Source organism: Tasmannia lanceolata, unplaced genomic scaffold (assembly GCF_043159265.1).
Source record: "Tasmannia lanceolata isolate RefF3 unplaced genomic scaffold, GAP_Taslan_0.1 ptg000006l, whole genome shotgun sequence".
Classification (NCBI taxonomy): Eukaryota; Viridiplantae; Streptophyta; class Magnoliopsida; order Canellales; family Winteraceae; genus Tasmannia; species Tasmannia lanceolata.
This window is the reverse complement of record NW_027518683.1, coordinates 7,919,983-7,936,883: the sequence shown is the minus strand read 5'-3', so window position 1 is coordinate 7,936,883 and position 16,901 is coordinate 7,919,983. Positions and strand designations below refer to the sequence as shown.

Genomic DNA, 16,901 nt, shown 5'->3' with positions numbered 1-16,901 from the left:
TTTAGAAACAGAACAATCCATTAACATAACTAGAGGTAAAATACAAATATGCAAGCAGATAAGAAAAATACAATCCGAGATTTTGATTTTTACATGCACACGCTTCTCTAAAACAGAACCCACTAAGTAAGGTTTTCAGACTAGGGTTTTGTGAGGGTCTCTACCAAGACAAGACTCTTGTACAGCGGAAATGGAGAAGATGGGGAAGTGGGTTTTCCTTTATTTTAGGTTTGGGTATGTATTTATTTGCCTAGGATGGATTTGAACCACCAGATGCCTGTGGTGTCTTGGGGTCCTTCTCCCTCAGGAGGAGGGTCTGTCAGTTCTGTTTTGTGGAGTTTCTTCACATCATATCCTTCTTCTTTGGCCTTCTCAAGGAGTTCATTGTAGATCTCTTCATCTAGAAGGGTCTGCCTACATAAGATCTGCACAAAACATAAAAAAATCATTCAATTTTAGCAAGATTTGATCATTGAATAGGAAGCTCAGCAATAATGGATATGGACATAGAGAAATGAGCTATCTAAACCAGCGTATAAATCATACAGCTAAGGTCCAGTGTATTATTTGTGGCCCAATTGAATGCCTTAGGCCCCAAAAATCGGATAACATCAAATGAGCCCAATCCGATCAAGATAGGATATGTTATCTTATGACTTGACAGCTTGTTGATTATCTTGTTTGGATGTTAAAAAAGAGTTATACAAAGAGAGGCTGTCAATATCAAACCAAGGGAGTGCGGCTACCATCTCCCTACAAAAATATGACGAGAAATAACTAGAAATATAAAGTGTACACCATTTCAGCAGATGCACAAACAGAACACTATCTCAGAGATATCTTTAGAACTGGATGGTGGATGGGACAGTTTATTCAAAATAAAAAGGGGTGAATTATACCAAAACAATGGAGTGTAAATAACAGCTACCAGAACTTATTATTTCCTTAAATAAACGGATATGATATCAGCACAACCATGTTTTGATATTTGCACCAAGTCATCTTGACTTTTATTATTAAAGAGCTGTCAAAGGTTATTATAGTTCCCAAAAAGTTCTCACAAGCCAATTAATAAAGAAAAGACAAGCTGTGTTTGTGCAATTATTAAAACATGGTCATGCGGATATCATTTCCCAAATCAAAATGCAAAGAAAGGGAAAGAAAGCTGCAGTCTTACACAGGGCAAAACCCCGTTGCTAAAATCAAATCTACATAAAAAAAATCATTTAAAACACATCAAATCATATCCAAATCAATCAAAACCAATCCAAAAAATGGAAAAACAAAGAGTCTGAAAAAACCCACAACATACCCAAAGATATTTCCTGCTGGGCTCGCCGATCAATGCATACTGATAATCTTCGTCTATAAACAAAACCCAGTAATCTCCAACCACAGGGATTATAGGTAAGAAAGGAGGAACATAGAATTTCACTTTGAGCTTGGCTTCATCGCTTGAAGGATCTGCCTTATAAGCAGACCCTTCTATGTAACCCCTTTTTCCATTTGTCCACGTCTCATTGAGAACATTAACAGTTCCATCCTCTTTAAGAGTATAAGTAGCTCTAGTGTTAATACCATTTTTGGGCTGAAACCTTGAGGGAAATGAAGCTATCTCATACCAACGACCCATATACTTTTGCAAATCCAATCCCTTTACAACTTCCATCTCTTTCCCAGGCATTTTCTTTCAAGGCAAAAGAGCTTTGTTTGAGAGATTAGATAGATGAGATATTTATAGAATTGAAGTGGGTTTTTGTTTTTTTTATATCTAGTTCATTGCTTTGGGGAGAAGATAAGTTGTGAGGCTGGCAGAGAACGCTGATTTGCTGCCGTTGATTTTATCAGGATACGTGTAGGATTTGACAATTTGTAGCGAATGAAAGAGAGAGTTGGGTCATATTGATGTAGGGGGTTCTAGAGCTTTCTATCCAACGGTGTTATCTGTACAAGGAAAATTGGCAAATAAGGATAGTGGGGACCACCTTTTCATGGATCCATCTACAACAATACAAATATCTCTACAAATTGGACGGATAAAACTGTATGATGAACACCAAATGGAGGACCCTACTCGTACTTTTGTCGAGATTTTTCCATCCAAGATTACACGCGGTTTCCTTTGGACTGTCGGCAGAAATTAGGAATTGAAATTGGCATCCTATTCTGAATTTCTTGTAGAAGGAATGGGATTTTTTTTTAAACAAAATTAATTAAAAACTAGTAAAAGTTTCATTCCAACCGAGGTGGAATCAGAACACCACATCTTGGGGTGGGAATCAAATAGGATGCCGACTTCAGTCATTACACCGAGGATTGCCATCCTCTGCAATCCTCTAGGACAGCTTATCAAAGTCAGAAAAAAGAATAGAGGCCCATCAGAGTGCAACTAATTCTGAGGATCCTACTCAACCCGAGGTGGGACCTGTTCTTGATCATCAAAGTGTAATTCCAAGTGTGAATCCTTCCCAGGCTATCCCCAATAGAAACAAATTCTCGATTCTGGATCAGATTGATTCTTCCCAAAAGTAGCAGATATCCAGCTCTTGATAGCGTCTAGACCTGGCAAACGGGTGGGTCGGGTCGGGTCGGGTTGTGGGTAGGGGTGGTTATTCGGTTTAAACCGAACCGAAATAATTTCGGTTACCAAATTTCGGTAACCGAAACCGAACTGAAACTGAACCGAATAAAAATTCAGTTATTCGGATATAACCGAATAACCGAATTGTGGGAGAAAAAGAGGGAAAAATCAAAATCTCGGTTTGGATCGGAGGGCTAGGATCATCCGATCGAAACGATTTTTTGAGCACAACCTAATTAAGTTGTGATCAATCAAATGGACGGTTTTGATCATCCTACGGAGTGCACATATAGCACTTTTTTTTGGAAAAAAAAAGGTTTTCAACCATAATTTCAGTTTTTTTTTTTTAGAACCAATTTTGTTCGGTTCGGTTATTCGGTTTTAACCGAATAATGCTCAGCCCAAGTTGCAGGTCAAAATGACCCGCATTCCTACGGGTCAGCAACCAGGTGACCCGTACGCAGTGCGGGTGGGTCGGGTCGACCCGCAGGTTACCCGCATGTTTTTCCTAAACATAGTTTTTATTGGGCGGTGATAAATTCACCCCCTTCTATATATGAATTCACCCCCTAATTTTCAAAATGGATGGTACAGCTTACACCATAGGATGATCCAAACCGTCCATTTGATGGGCCACAACGTAAATAGATCGTGCCCCAAAAATCGTTGCCATAGGATGATCTCAACCGTTCGATCTATAGAAGTTTCCATATTGTCAGTCCCTCTAGATCGGAGGGTTAGAATCATCCTATGCTAATGATTTTTTGGGCACAACCTATTTACATTATGGCCCATCAAATGCACGGTTTGGATCATCCTATGGTGTGGGGTGTACCTTCCAATCATCCATTTTGAAAAATTGGGAGTGTATTCATGCATAGTAAATTAGTAATGCTTATGAGCTGCTAAATTAGTAATGCTCATGAGCTGTTGAAAGTTGGGAGTCCTCAAAAAGTGAGATGTTGTTAGAAGGGCTGATTTTCAAACACAAGTGCACTATTCCAGCTCAAAAAGTGAGATGCTCTTAGCCTTTGATCTCATTTTCTATTTTAAAATAAAGAATGTTAAAAACAATCCAAAAAATCGCGGGTGCCCGCCGGTTGACCCGACCCGACCCGACCCTTTTTTGCTGGTTGGGTCACCCACGGATCGGTTTTAGAGGTCACTAAAACCCCGACCCGTGCCCGCAAGTTTGCGGGTGGGTTGGGTCGACCCACGGGCACGGGTCGCGTTTGCCAGGTCTAATCGCGTCAATCGAGTTCCGAATCAGACGCCTGTGAAGCATCAAGAGAAATCCAAGGAATCCGCCTGTTCGCCAGTCACTCATGTGGAAGACTCATCGCAAACAGTCCAAAGGAAGAAAGGAAAGCACCCATCTCTGCTTCGGCCATCCCCTTCCTATGTGCTCTCTTCTCTCTCAGAGTCTTCACTTGAGAGGATAGGATAATTCTTGGGGGTTCAGTGTCTTTTGTTTCCTTTTGTGTTCTTTATTTTGGTGTTTGGCTGTTGGCTTTTAGTTTCCTTTGTTGTTAGCTCTTGTCTCCTTGAGCCACTTTGTTTTGTTGTTTCCCCTCCCTGTTTGGGTGGGGTTGTTTCCTTCTCTTCATGCTGTACCCGTTTTCTTTATTAATGCATCTGGTAGGGGGCCTAACCTCAGCTTACCCATAGAAAAAAAATAAAAAAATTAGTAATCCAAGCAGATCCTATGACAATAATAAAAAATTTAGGGTGATTGTGTTCTTACCGTTGGGTGCGTACTTAAGTAATCGAACCTCCACCTCTACCCTATCAAGTAAAATATACAAGAAGCCATTCGGACATCCTCCTCCTTACTCAAGTGTTTGGTTGCCTACATTATGTCTACCCATACTGAATCTCCTCATAAATTTTCTCCTTGTATCGAACAATGTATTTTAATGGACATTTCTATGGTTAGACAAGTTACAATGTATATGATTTAGAATCACACACTACCCAGGGATTTTGTTTTTAATGAAACAATATCCCCATGGCATGCGGTCTCCGACCTTTCTTCATCCATTGTCTTACCACTACCCATCCAAGACTCACGTGAGACGTCACCTCCCCTCCACATCAACACCTACTACCCAACCCTAATCACCACCACAACCTACTTGTTCAATGTACATCCACCACAATACCTTCAATCATATCATAGTGGGATGTCCATCCAACCTATTTCCAATTAGATCCCTCAAAATCTTGCTCAACATCGAGAGAAATGAGTTTTCAAGCTTACTAAATCATTGTATGAATTAAAACAGGCTCCACGCTAATGGTTTGCTATGTTTCGGCTTCTCTTGTTGATGTTGGTTATCTCCGATCTATGGCCGACTTGTCATTGTTTGCTCGGATTTCAGGTTCGACAATGTTTTAGATCTTGAGTTAAATTGCCCGTTCTAAGAAAAGCATATTCCCCACCCCCATCCTGCCTTAATGTTTTCAGACAACAAGGATGGCTTTCACATTGTTGCAAACCTAGTCTTTCACGAATGCTGCAAACATATTGAAATTGACTATCATGTCATTTGTGAAAAGATAAAAAAAGGGTTACGCTGGGATGATGGCCACATGGCCTCATCCGGAGATCAAAGGACCAACCCACGTCGGGTTGTCCAACTCCAACCGAAACAGCTGCGGAGGTGGTGCAGCTGAACCTAAATTGAAGGAATTTGGGTTGTCCAACTCCAACCGAAACAGCATAAAAAGGGAGACCCGGTGCATGAGGCTCATGCCATTGCGGAGTCTGGGGAGGGCTAGATGTACACAGCCTTATCCCTGCTTTGTAAGGAGGCTATTTCCGTGATTTGAACCCGAAACAACATATAAGATGGAAATCTAATTCGATACTTATGAGAAAGATCGGACAAATCTTGGCTCGCCTCCATATTACTATAGTTCGTTGTCTTCTTTATCCTCCCAAATCAATTCCATTACCTTGCACCGTTCACATCTCTACAACTAATCAGCCTGCTATCATATTTACCGGGCGCTTTGGTGCTTCTCCCTTCATTATCTCCTTTGTAAGTTGGGTGTTGTCGATGTTCACACTCCAACTTCGGGGGGTCTTAAGGAAGATTGCTAGTTGTTTTTCCGCTTGTTGTAGCAAACTAGGAATTACCTTCTCTTTTTTTTTTCCATTTATTTGGCAGATATTCCCTTCAATTAGAATCTAAGGTTGTGAGAGAGATCTTTTGGTAATTCTATATATACACACTTCATCGTAGAAAACGAGTAAAAACAATTTCCCACAATCTCAACTTTTATTACTATATGCTCTTGGTGGATACCACCAAAGACAGTGCAAGAGCATACAAAACTAGCAAATATTAGTTAACCAAAGAAATCCACCAAAGATAAATCGGGTTACCAACAATGACAGTGCAGGAGCATACAAAAATAGTAAATAGAAGTGAAGCAAAGAACTCCACCAGAATTGTGCAACCAAGTAACACAGTGAAAGAGCAGAGGAGGCGTTACAGAATTTTCACTGGAGAAATGATATTTCCACTCTCGAGTCTTTACCTCTATTTGTTGTGAAAATTCTAAGAAAAGGGGTGGAAATATCACTTTCCTTCCATTATTAGAAAGATTCCCAGTCTGTGAATCAGCCAACGTTATATTTTCTTAATATGGGATTCGTTTGACAGATAAAAAGCGAATTGCCCGGGGAATCTCGCTGTGTGTTTGTCTAGTTGTGGGGAGAGAGAGAGAGAGTGGGTCTGTTTATTTTAAATTTTAGAACCGATTGTAAGTCCAAAACTGATTATTGGACTCAAAATAAGACGAAAATTTGAGTCCAACAAAAATCAGTTATGGACTCAGAATCGGTTACCAAAATGCAAAACAAAGGAGGTGGCCGAGATAAGGACGTGACCTCCTCAGTCAGCCAGTCACCTTAGCTCAAGATTCTCATCCACCAAATAATATCTCAATTATTGAGTTCCACAGAATGTGAATATAAAATAAAGATCCCAATAAAGATGAGGGAGACTACTTTGTTTTTTCAGGAAAATTTAAGCAAATGGGAGCGGAAGTGAAGTCATTTTCTAGAATAGAAGTGATACTTTTGCCACTTTTTCTTCCTTGGCCACCCCCTTTTAGTAGAAGGGTATTCATAAATCATAAATACACTAGATGGAGCTGGCCAGGGGAAAAAAGGGGGCGAATATATAATTAGAACGGCAATTATGTCATTTCCTAAATTGGTCAATCGTTATAGTCATATCTACAAAACAGTGTGAATTTTATGGGTTATGGGACTCATTGTTCTTATTCCTGAGTACAAAAAGAGATAAATAAAAGAGGAACAATCAACAAGCAAGATGCGGGCCCCATTTTGACTGAAAATCACACTTTCTGTCACCGTCTGATCTTGATCCACTGCTCATTAGAACCACAATGCTAACTTTTCAGTACGGTGGGGCCCGCTTGACCCCATGTGGCACTTTTAATCATGTAGTTAAGTGTTGCCGGTGTTTACTTTTAGTAAAAGTGTTTATATCAGATCAATATACTAGACGATAAATTCACGCCATTTTAACGTTTTCCTTTGCCTTTAAAACTTAACGAATAAAGTTAAAAGTGGGGATTTTATCCAACCCCCTTACACTACACACCATACATACGAATCAAATGTGTGACAACACTATATGACTCTGTAACATCATTTTCTAACCACACTAAATCTCGCAGAAAATGTGAATCGCACCCTTTTAAGTTGATGTAGTAAAACATTCCTGCATTCAATTAAATGATCAAAATAAGAGAAATGAACAAGAAACAAAAAAGGGAAATGATAAACACCCCCCTTTGAAATTTGGGTGGTAGAAGAATTAATTTTAATCAATATAAAAGCTCAAAAGTACACAACTTGTATACACTCAAATGCACTCAAAAGTTTCTCACCTACAATCACTTTGCTCACGTCACACACTCAATTACTCATTTGCACTCTTCTTAATGTGAAGAGAAGCTTTGAACTCTACATATGCCCAAATGGAAGGGGATGCCTCCTTTTTATACTTGCTAGAGATGCTTCCCCATTATTCTAGAATGGTGGCTATACTCTTCTAGCATTAGATATTTCTAGAAAGAATCATCTAGAACAAAATTTTAAAAGAAGGAAAAAGGAAGAGTGGAGAAATCTCTAGAAAGAGGATTGTCTAGAAAGAGGAAGAAGAGAATTCTAGAGAGAGGATTCTAGAAATCTAGAGAGAAATCTAGAGAGAGAGAGTCAGTGCTCTCTTAACACTCCCCCTCAATGACAACTCTCTCTTATCGGATTGTCTTCTGAACTAGTGACCATGCCGAGTTGTCTTCTGAACTCCTCAAACTTTGTGCCACTTAGTCCTTTAGTAAATATGTCTGCAACTTGGCCTCCAATCTTGATGTGCTTCATTTTAACTTCACCTTGTAGCATCTTCTCTCGAATAAAGTGATAGTGCACTTCCACGTGTTTAGTCCTTGCGTGAAAGACTGGGTTCTCTGTCAGCCTTATGGCTGATTGATTGTCGCAATGGATCTCCACCGAGTAGTCAATTGGTTGATGTAGGTCTCTCGTCAGTTGCATTAGCCATGTGCTTTCCTGAGTTGCCATCACTGCTGCTCTATACTCAGCTTCTATAGTTGACAGACACTGTTGATTGTCTCTTGCTACACCATGACATTGCTCCTGATCCAAGGTGGAATACATATCCAGTAGTTGAACATCGTGTGTCATGGTCTCCAGCGTAGTCAGCATTGCAATATCCTTTGACTTCACAGTCTACTCCTTTCTTATAGAAAATTCCAAGGTCAAAGCTCCCTTTTACATACCTTAGTATGCGTCGAACTGCTTCTAAGTGAGGCTTTCTCTGTTGCTCCATGAATCGACTAGCCACTCCAATTACGAAAGCGATGTCAGGCCGTGTGAGCGTTAGGTAGATTAGACTACCCACCAATTGTCTATACATTGTTGAATCTTCCAATCTTTGGCCTTCTTCTGCACATAGCCTTGCATTGGGCTCAATTGGTGTAGATATTGGCTTGCAGTCAAGCATCCCGAATCGTTGTAAGAGGTCTTTTACGTATTTTTGTTGCCCTAGAAATACTCCTTCCTTGGTTCATTCAACCTCAAGGCCAAGGAAGTGTTTCAGTTCTCCAAGTTCCTTCATCTAGAAGTGCACTGAAAGATTAGCTCTAATTTGTTGGATCTCTTATTCTTCATCTCCTGCGATGATCAAATCGTCCACATAGATCAGCATAACTGTAAGCTTTTCTCCTCCGTCTTTCACGAACAAGCTAGAATCTGACGGTGCTAGAGAATAACCACTTTGTACTAGGAACTCTCCAATTTTACCATACCAAGCTCTTGGTGCCTGCTTCAATCCATATAACGCTTTCTTTAGCTTACATACGTAGCTTGGATATCTCTTGCTCTGATGCCACTTGTTGAAATTTGAGTGGTAGAAGAACTAATTTTATTCAATATAAAAGCTCAAAAGTACACAACTTATATACACTCAAATGCACTCAAAAGTTTCTCAACCACAATCACTTGCTCACGTCACACACTCAATTACTCATTTGCACTCTTCTTAATGTGAAGAGAAGCTTCGAACTCTACATATGCCCAAATGGAAGGGGATGCCTCCTTTTTATACTTGCTAGAGATGCTTCCCCATTATTCTAGAATGGTGGCTACACTCTTCTAGCATTAGATATTTCTAGAAAGAAACATCTAGAACAATGTTTTAAAATAAGGAAAAAAGAAGAGTGGAGAAATCTCTAGAAAGAGGATTGTCTAAAAAGAAAAAGAAGAGAATTCTAGAGAGAGGATTCTAGAAATCTAGAGAGAGAGAGAGTCGGTGCTCTCTTAACACTCCCCCCCCCGCCCTAAAACGTTATTCGTTAGATTTTAAAGGCAAAGAAAAACGTTAAAGGGAGTGAATTTATTCTCAAGCAGTGAACCCCTCTCACAGAAACCGTTAAAGGGGGGGATTTTATCCGTTTAGTGGGGGGAAATATCAGCGCCCAACAAAAATTCAATTAATGGGTATATATTCAATTAGAAAAGGCATGCCAACTACTTGTTCTTTAGATCTTTCTTCCTCCTCCTTTTATCTTCAGAAAGAGAGAGAGAGAGAGAGAGAGAGAGAGAGAGAAATGGCTCTATCTCTTATCTTTCTCCTCTTCTTCATCTTCACAACTACAATACCAACAACACTATCCAACCCCATCTTCTTTACAACAAAAACCTATCAATCTCTCATTCAAACCAAAAGCCCAACCCCCAAAATCACATACAAGACCCAGTTCTTCCCTCAGCACCTAGATCACTTTACTTTCCAGCCTAAGAGCTCCAACATCTTCTACCAAAAATACCTCATAAACTCACAGTATTGGGATGAAGGCCCTCAACACAGAGCTCCCATCTTTGTCTACACCGGCAACGAAGGCGACATCGAGTGGTTCGCCAGTAATACTGGTTTCATGCTTGATGTTGCTCCCAAGTTTCAAGCCTTGCTTGTATTCATTGAGGTAATAAGAAAACAGAATACTAAAATGACAACTACATTGTAGAACTGGCTCTTTAAGTACTACTCACTCTAGATGAAGTGTAATAGATATTGCTGTTATTCATGGTGGGATTTGATTGCTGATTACTAGGTTGTTTCTGTTTTTTTTTTCAGCATAGGTTTTATGGAGAATCATTACCATTTGGGAAGGATTCTTCCAAGTCGGCAGAGACATTGGGGTATCTAAATTCTCAACAGGCATTGGCTGATTTTGCTGTTCTTATCAGAAGCTTGAAGCATAACTTATCTGCTGAAGCATCCCCTGTTGTGGTTCTTGGTGGATCTTACGGAGGAAGTAAGTTTTTTTTTATCATTTCTTATCTTTTTTAAGGAATCTTTGCAATTTAGGATGAACCTTTTGGTGGGTCTTCATTATTATAAAAATCGATGGTGAGTCTGACTGAGAAAGCAAAAGTTCAGTTACTTTTCTTTCTTTCTTTCTTTTTTCTCATTTTTTTTTATAGGTAAGCTGGGGTTAGGCAGGACCCCTACTAGTGTTTTAATATAAAAGAATTATTACAATCAAGATTCAAGAGCACAAAGCACCATCCCTATCCCTATCCCTAGAGACCATAACTAAAAGTAGCAGGCGATCCAAATTTTTCGAACTAACCTAGAGACAACAACTTGGGAAATAGGGAAAATAATGGGATCCCAATGATCCAATATAAGTTGCCGATGCAGCTCAACAATCATTGGATGAGTGAGTGCTGAGTTTACATAATGGGTTTTTTTTCTCCATATTTAAACCAATTGATGCGAGGTGTTGGATGAGTGCTGAGTTTACATAATGGGTTTTTTTTCTCCATATTTAAACCAATTGATGCGAGGTGTTGGATGAGTGCTGAGTTTACATAATGGGTTTTTTTTCTCCATATTTAAACCAATTGATGCGAGGTGGGACTGAATAATTTATGGGTCTTGCAGAGGAAGAAAACTAAAATTAGATCATGGGTTTTCTTCTTCACTTCTTATTTTGTACTAGAGAAGAACCTGTGAAATCCTCATACATGGCATCTCCTTTTGTTTTTTTTGTTTTGCCATGGACTATGGGAATCAGCTAGAAATAAATGCACTTCTTCAGTTCTACTTTGGTTGTTACAATTCACTAATGATTGCAATGTATAGTTAGCTATTAATGCTGACCTACCTTTTCCTTTTGCTTTCGTTGACATTTGAATAGTTTTCCCTAGTGAAATACCCCGTGTCTAAGTCTTTTTTTACTTCCTTTTTTTTTCTCAGTGCTCGCTGCCTGGTTTAGACTAAAATACCCCCATATTGCCGTTGGAGCCTTGGCATCTTCAGCACCTATTCTGCAGTTCGATGACATAACTCCATGGACAAGCTTCTATGATGCTGTATCTAAGGATTTCAAGGTCTGTGAAAAGTTTTTTAATCTAAGAATGCTATTGGGTTTTTAGTCCTTTTTGTGGGTCTGAATGGATTTTGTCTTTGAGGAGTTTGCTTTATTGTGTTGGGTGGAATTTGAAGGGGTTATGGGTTTTTTTTTTTTTTTTTTCTTGTTGGCAGGATGCAAGCTTGAATTGTTTCAATGTAATAAAAGGGAGTTGGGATGAGCTACAAGCAGTGCCTACTCAGAAAGAAGGCTTGTTGGAACTTGGCAGGACTTTTAGGGCTTGCAAGTAAGGATTTGAGGTTTGCCTAAATTTCATTCACATGGTATGTTCTTGTTTTATCTGCACAAAAAGAGTCAAAAGGCCAACTTTGCCCTTGTTCTTCAGCAAAGGTGGGGAATTGATATTTCTACGCCTGTTGTTTGATTTTCTTAAAGATAGCTGCATTTCCACCGCTTTTTGTTTGTCTTTTCTTCAATTGCTGAAAAAGACAAACAAAATGGGTTGGAAATATCATCTCCCATTAAAGATGGAGGGATGGTATGAGAAATTATATGGTGGACACGCTTGTATCTCCGAAGAAATTGACACACAGAAAAAGTTCAGTAGAGCCCACTTGTTTGGATGATCTAAATCATTCATTTGTCGAAGGGTTAGGATCATCCTATGGAAAAGATTTTCCAGGCATGACAATCTACAGCGAGGACCAACAAATGAATGTTTTAGACCGTCCAATAATGTGGGCCCACAGTATTAAGATTTCTTTCTATCAAAGAATTCCAACGAGTTGTGATTGGCCGATGAAGTCAGCATGATCTAGGCCATTCATCTTGTGGGATCCATCATGGAGATATCAAACCCTAATATTATCACTCTGATTTGATACTCCTAGCCATTCGATTGGGCGTTAAAAGAGGAATTGAGCAACGGTTCAGATTCAGTTAGCAAAAATCATAACCAAATGTCTACAATCGTCACATACATGGTAGTCATATTTGAGATCTTACAAAGTACTGACTTAAAATAATAATAATATTAAGAGGAATGATAAAATAAAGGACGCCGTTGGAAAAAACCCAGGTAGAAGGGCACCCAATTGGGTCCATGTCAGCCAATCGTATTTATAAGAGCAGCGATAAAAATCAAAGGAATCATAAATGCACTTGGGTGAAAGGCAAGTTCACAAATTAATGAAAGGCATTTAGTAGTGTTTATTAGAAATATAGAAGTTTACTTGTATAAGAAAATTATTAGCTTTGAAGAAATTTGCATTCATAAGCTATTTGGTAATTGAAATTTCACAATGAGGTTTCAAATAACTTTTGGGGGCTACACAAGTTGTCCCACTACGTATGGTATCCATAAGAAATTTAATAACAATTAAAGATATTTTAGGTTATAGTAATTTGATATTAGAAGTCCTTACTAAGAAGTAAGTTAGCATGAGTTATAGTTTAACCAGAGTTTATCCTAATCTTAGTTGAATTAGAGATATTGGAATTAAGTAAGTCAGCATGAGTTACAGTTCGAGTTTATCCTAATCTTTTAATATCAAATAATGATGAACTAAAATATCTACTAATTCTAGTGGGACCCAAAGCAAGGAAACCCTCCTACATCACCTTGCATCTGCTATGACCCCGGTAGTAGACTCATGTGAGAAGCAATCTCATTGGTTGCTTCAAAGGAGTAAGAGGAGCCCATTAGAAAATGGATTAGTAGACTCCTTTGAGTCCTTTGAACCAACCAATGCACTCTTGTGAATTCTTCATAGAAACCCATAAGATTGCCTCTCTCAGTGTTTCTTGTAGCATCACTTCCTTCAATTTAATAAGCTGAAAAACATCGAAATCATGTTCTGCATTTACACCCCCACCAAATTTGAAGTCCATACTATAAAAGTTAAACAAGATCCTATTCTTCTGGTTAATTAATTTAGTTTATGTGGTTGAAGTATTTCCCTGTGATGTCTGGTTCTTGTCACTTAATTGTTTAGTCCTTCTTAACCATATTTCTTTTCAATGCATTCCTAATAACAATATTTCAGTTGTAATTTTTTTGAATGGCGATATCTATTAATAGAAACAATGTTTCAGTTGTAATAGTATTACCCATTGAAAAATATTGATAATATTCTCGGTAGACATTGCTAAAATATTTCCTCATTGTAGGGATCTCCAATCTATCTATTCAGTGCGGGACTGGTTATGGTCAGCATTTGTTTATACTGCAATGGTTAATTACCCAACGCAAGCCAATTTCATGATGCCCTTGCCTGCCTATCCGGTTGAAGAGGTACATTCTATATATGAATACATACAAAAAGAAATACATATATACCGCCATAAGTTTTCTTGGTGAATCAATCTCAAGGCCTTTGTTGTTAGCACATGAGATGATGAGAATTACAACATCCAGGGGCATTAGTCCTGTATCAACTAATATATACTATCTATATCTGTGCAACAACCAATAACTCCAGAAGCTTAAGCTATTGGAGAAAGGCATTTTTAATCTTTTATACATTAACACTCCCCCTCAGGTGTGGCCCATCTTTCTTGGGTTGGCCTACACGTGGCACATATGGCCCCTTTATTTGGGTTTGGCCATTGCGTGTGGAATTCTGCTATCCGGGAGGTTTGAACTCAGGATCTTTGCTCTGATACCATGTGACTCCCAAAGCTTAAGATATTGGAGAACAGCATTTTTAATCTTTTATACTTTTAACAGTATCTAATCTTTTTCATTAAAAATTTGTGTTTACAATTATAATATCAAAGAGTTATTAAGTTGATTAGAGGTTTAGTCATCTTTTAACCATGTAATTCAAAAGTTCCCTTAACCTTGAATAGTTTTTCATATTTTATGTGGGAAAGGCGTACTGACTTTTTTGCATGTTGATGTATTTATGCCTTTCTTTGCACTTTTTGTTTGAAGATGTGCAAGATAATCGACGGATTCCCTCAAGAGGCTAACAAGCTTACAAAGGTGTTTTCAGCTGCGAGCTTGTATTACAACTATTCTAGTACAGAAAAATGCTTCGATATAGAGAATGGAACAAGTGCTCATGGCCTTAATGGTTGGGATTGGCAGGTAAAAATCTGATGAACTGAATAGGAGCTTTAATAAGAACATAAAATGGGTGTTTAACTTTTGAAATAATTTCTTCCACTTTTCTTTGGAAAATGATTTTGAGGACATTGCCCATAAATTCCATATTGGGTACTTAATATGGACCAAAACCATCCAAAACACTACATAAAATGTTTGTTTGTAGTTTGTTCCTATATATCATCTGATCGGTGTAGCTGGGTTGCCATGGATGTTTTGTTAGGCGTGTACAGAGATGGTTATGCCCATGAGTTGCTCTAATGAAGGCATGTTCCCCCCTTCAACCTTCAACTATAAAGACTTCAGTGATCAGTGCATAAAAAAGTATGGCGTGACACCTAGACCCCATTGGATCACAACTGAATTCGGCGGTGATGTGAGTTTTTTTTCCTTATTCTTGTACATAATCCCTGATAATATATGGTTAGACCTAGTGGTGGAAAGACACATTCAAGGAGAGAAGGATCCTAACAATGGATGGAATAGTGTGAGACTTTTTGCTCACATTATTCACCATGAACAGTGCAAGCTCTGAATGTAAAAGTACAGTAACACAGAGTGAAGGCCCGCAAGGCTTAATTCATCTGTCCAGTTAGTAAACAACAGTTCATTTAAGCTTTGTATTCTGTCTTACAAGTAATTTCAAACTGTAAGACTACTTTTTTCTTGCTTTGATAAGTTGCAATCTGACCAGGTTGGTGAGGGACTGTTGATGTCATTGGTTAAATAAGCCCCCAAAATTCATGTTAGATTTTCCATTTATTTAATCATTCATTCATTTGTTTGAGATGTTTCTTAATGGTTTTTGTGTTTATAGAGAATTGAGCAAGTGCTGGAGAGATTTGGGAGCAACATCATCTTCTCAAGTGGAATGAAAGACCCTTGGAGTAGAGGGAGGTCAGAAAGCAATGTTGGCTTATTTGAATTGTTATATAATGAGAATACATTTATGGATACATCTTAAGTTTTAAAATTGAAAGATGTCTCAAAGTTACTACTATTTCTAACTGCTACTAATAATGAATTAAAATGCAGCGTTCTAAAAAATATATCAGCTAGTGTCGTAGCGCTCGTCACCCAAAGAGGTTGGTTATGTATCAGGAATTATTGATTCATTTCTATTTTTTCAGTAGTAGTGATACTAATAAGAGGTTTCTATCATTCATCTACCAATTCATTTCTAACTAATCTTTTTTTTTTTGTCTCTCTCAGGAGCTCACCATCTAGATTTGAGGTTTGCTACAAAAGAAGACCCCGATTGGCTCATAGAGCAAAGGAGACAAGAGGTAGAGATCATTCAGAGGTGGATCGATGAGTACCATTCAGGTTATAAATAGAGATAATTAATGTGTGGAAGTATAATAATGTGTTCCCACATCTCATCAATTTAATGTCCTTCTGACGTGAAGTACATCAGCCCTTCTGTTCAATCTACAACCAGCCAGCTTAATGGGATCTCCTCTTCTCTGCAATTTTAATTACCCACAAATGTCTATACTTCTGTAAATATATGCCCATGTATTTAAACACCACCTTTGTTAATGATTTTGCAAGCATTTAAGGTTCCTGCTCTGTTAACACGAAGATCAAGCTCGACTCAAGATGCAACATCTTTCAACATAGGAGAAGATATGTGAGAAGCACTAGATTCAGTGTCTAATCATATTTATGCCTTCTTTTCTAGAAGATCTTCAACAATTTTTTTACTTTAGACCAAAGAATATATTCTACTATATGTTTTACACTGCTAAATGGCATTGAAATGGGGTGCATTTCACAAAAAAAATGGTATAAGTAGGGTGTCAAATCTTCAATCAAACAATTACGTGGTATAATAGTTAAAATTGTCAATTTTTTAAGTTAAAAATTATAGCAATGTTGTTACCTAATGATAGGAGTGTCAATAAGCCAGACTCAATCACAGATTTGGCCAGAAAAAAATATGAGTAGCTTGAATCTGGCTCTAGTCTGATTACAGGGTAAGTTTAGCCTATTAGCCAAGCTCATTGACGCCCCAACCTAATTTGAACATTTTAGTGACATGTGATAAGAATGGATTTGCTAGGCTATTTTGTGGAAAGCCATTTCGCGGCAGCTGACTTTTGCAGGAGAGAAACAGCCACATCAGATGAATTAAATGAATAAAGACTAAATCTCCTAAAATGTGAGCCTATGTGGCTGTTCTCTCGTGCAAAAGTCAGGAGCAAAATTGCCTAAAAAGTGAGCCTATGTGGCTGTTCTCTGGTGCAAAAGTCAGTAGCAAAATTGCCTAGC

General features: G+C 38.4%; 2 protein-coding genes across 2 annotated transcripts; one reads left to right on the top strand and one right to left on the bottom strand.

Moving 5' to 3' along the window:
* Positions 1-1,750, bottom strand: LOC143879518 (temperature-induced lipocalin-1-like). Its single transcript, XM_077381949.1, has 2 exons — positions 1,313-1,750; positions 1-425 (listed from the first exon to the last, which is right to left on the bottom strand). The coding sequence occupies exons 1-2, from the start codon at positions 1,682-1,684 to the stop codon at positions 243-245; spliced, it is 555 nt and encodes a 184-aa protein (XP_077238064.1). The 5' UTR covers positions 1,685-1,750; the 3' UTR covers positions 1-242.
* Positions 1,751-9,688: 7,938 nt separating this feature from the next.
* Positions 9,689-16,192, top strand: LOC143879517 (alpha/beta-Hydrolases superfamily protein). Its single transcript, XM_077381948.1, has 10 exons — positions 9,689-10,123; positions 10,276-10,456; positions 11,404-11,537; positions 11,692-11,804; positions 13,688-13,811; positions 14,454-14,609; positions 14,851-15,003; positions 15,445-15,524; positions 15,663-15,712; positions 15,840-16,192. Exons 1-10 carry the CDS (start codon positions 9,749-9,751, stop codon positions 15,962-15,964), a joined length of 1,491 nt encoding a protein of 496 aa, XP_077238063.1. The 5' UTR covers positions 9,689-9,748; the 3' UTR covers positions 15,965-16,192.
* The last annotated feature ends 709 nt before the right edge of the window (positions 16,193-16,901 follow it).

Coding starts and splice junctions, on each gene's coding strand:
- LOC143879518 (XM_077381949.1), bottom strand. CDS start 1,684: ATGCCTGGGAAAGAGATGGAAGTTGTAAAGGGATTGGATTTGCAAAAG. Junction 426..1,312: donor CCAGCAGGAAATATCTTTGG/GTATGTTGTGGG, acceptor TGTTTTGTGCAG/ATCTTATGTAGGCAGACCCT.
- LOC143879517 (XM_077381948.1), top strand. CDS start 9,749: ATGGCTCTATCTCTTATCTTTCTCCTCTTCTTCATCTTCACAACTACA. Junction 11,805..13,687: donor AGGACTTTTAGGGCTTGCAA/GTAAGGATTTGA, acceptor TCCTCATTGTAG/GGATCTCCAATCTATCTATT. Junction 15,525..15,662: donor GACCCTTGGAGTAGAGGGAG/GTCAGAAAGCAA, acceptor ATTAAAATGCAG/CGTTCTAAAAAATATATCAG.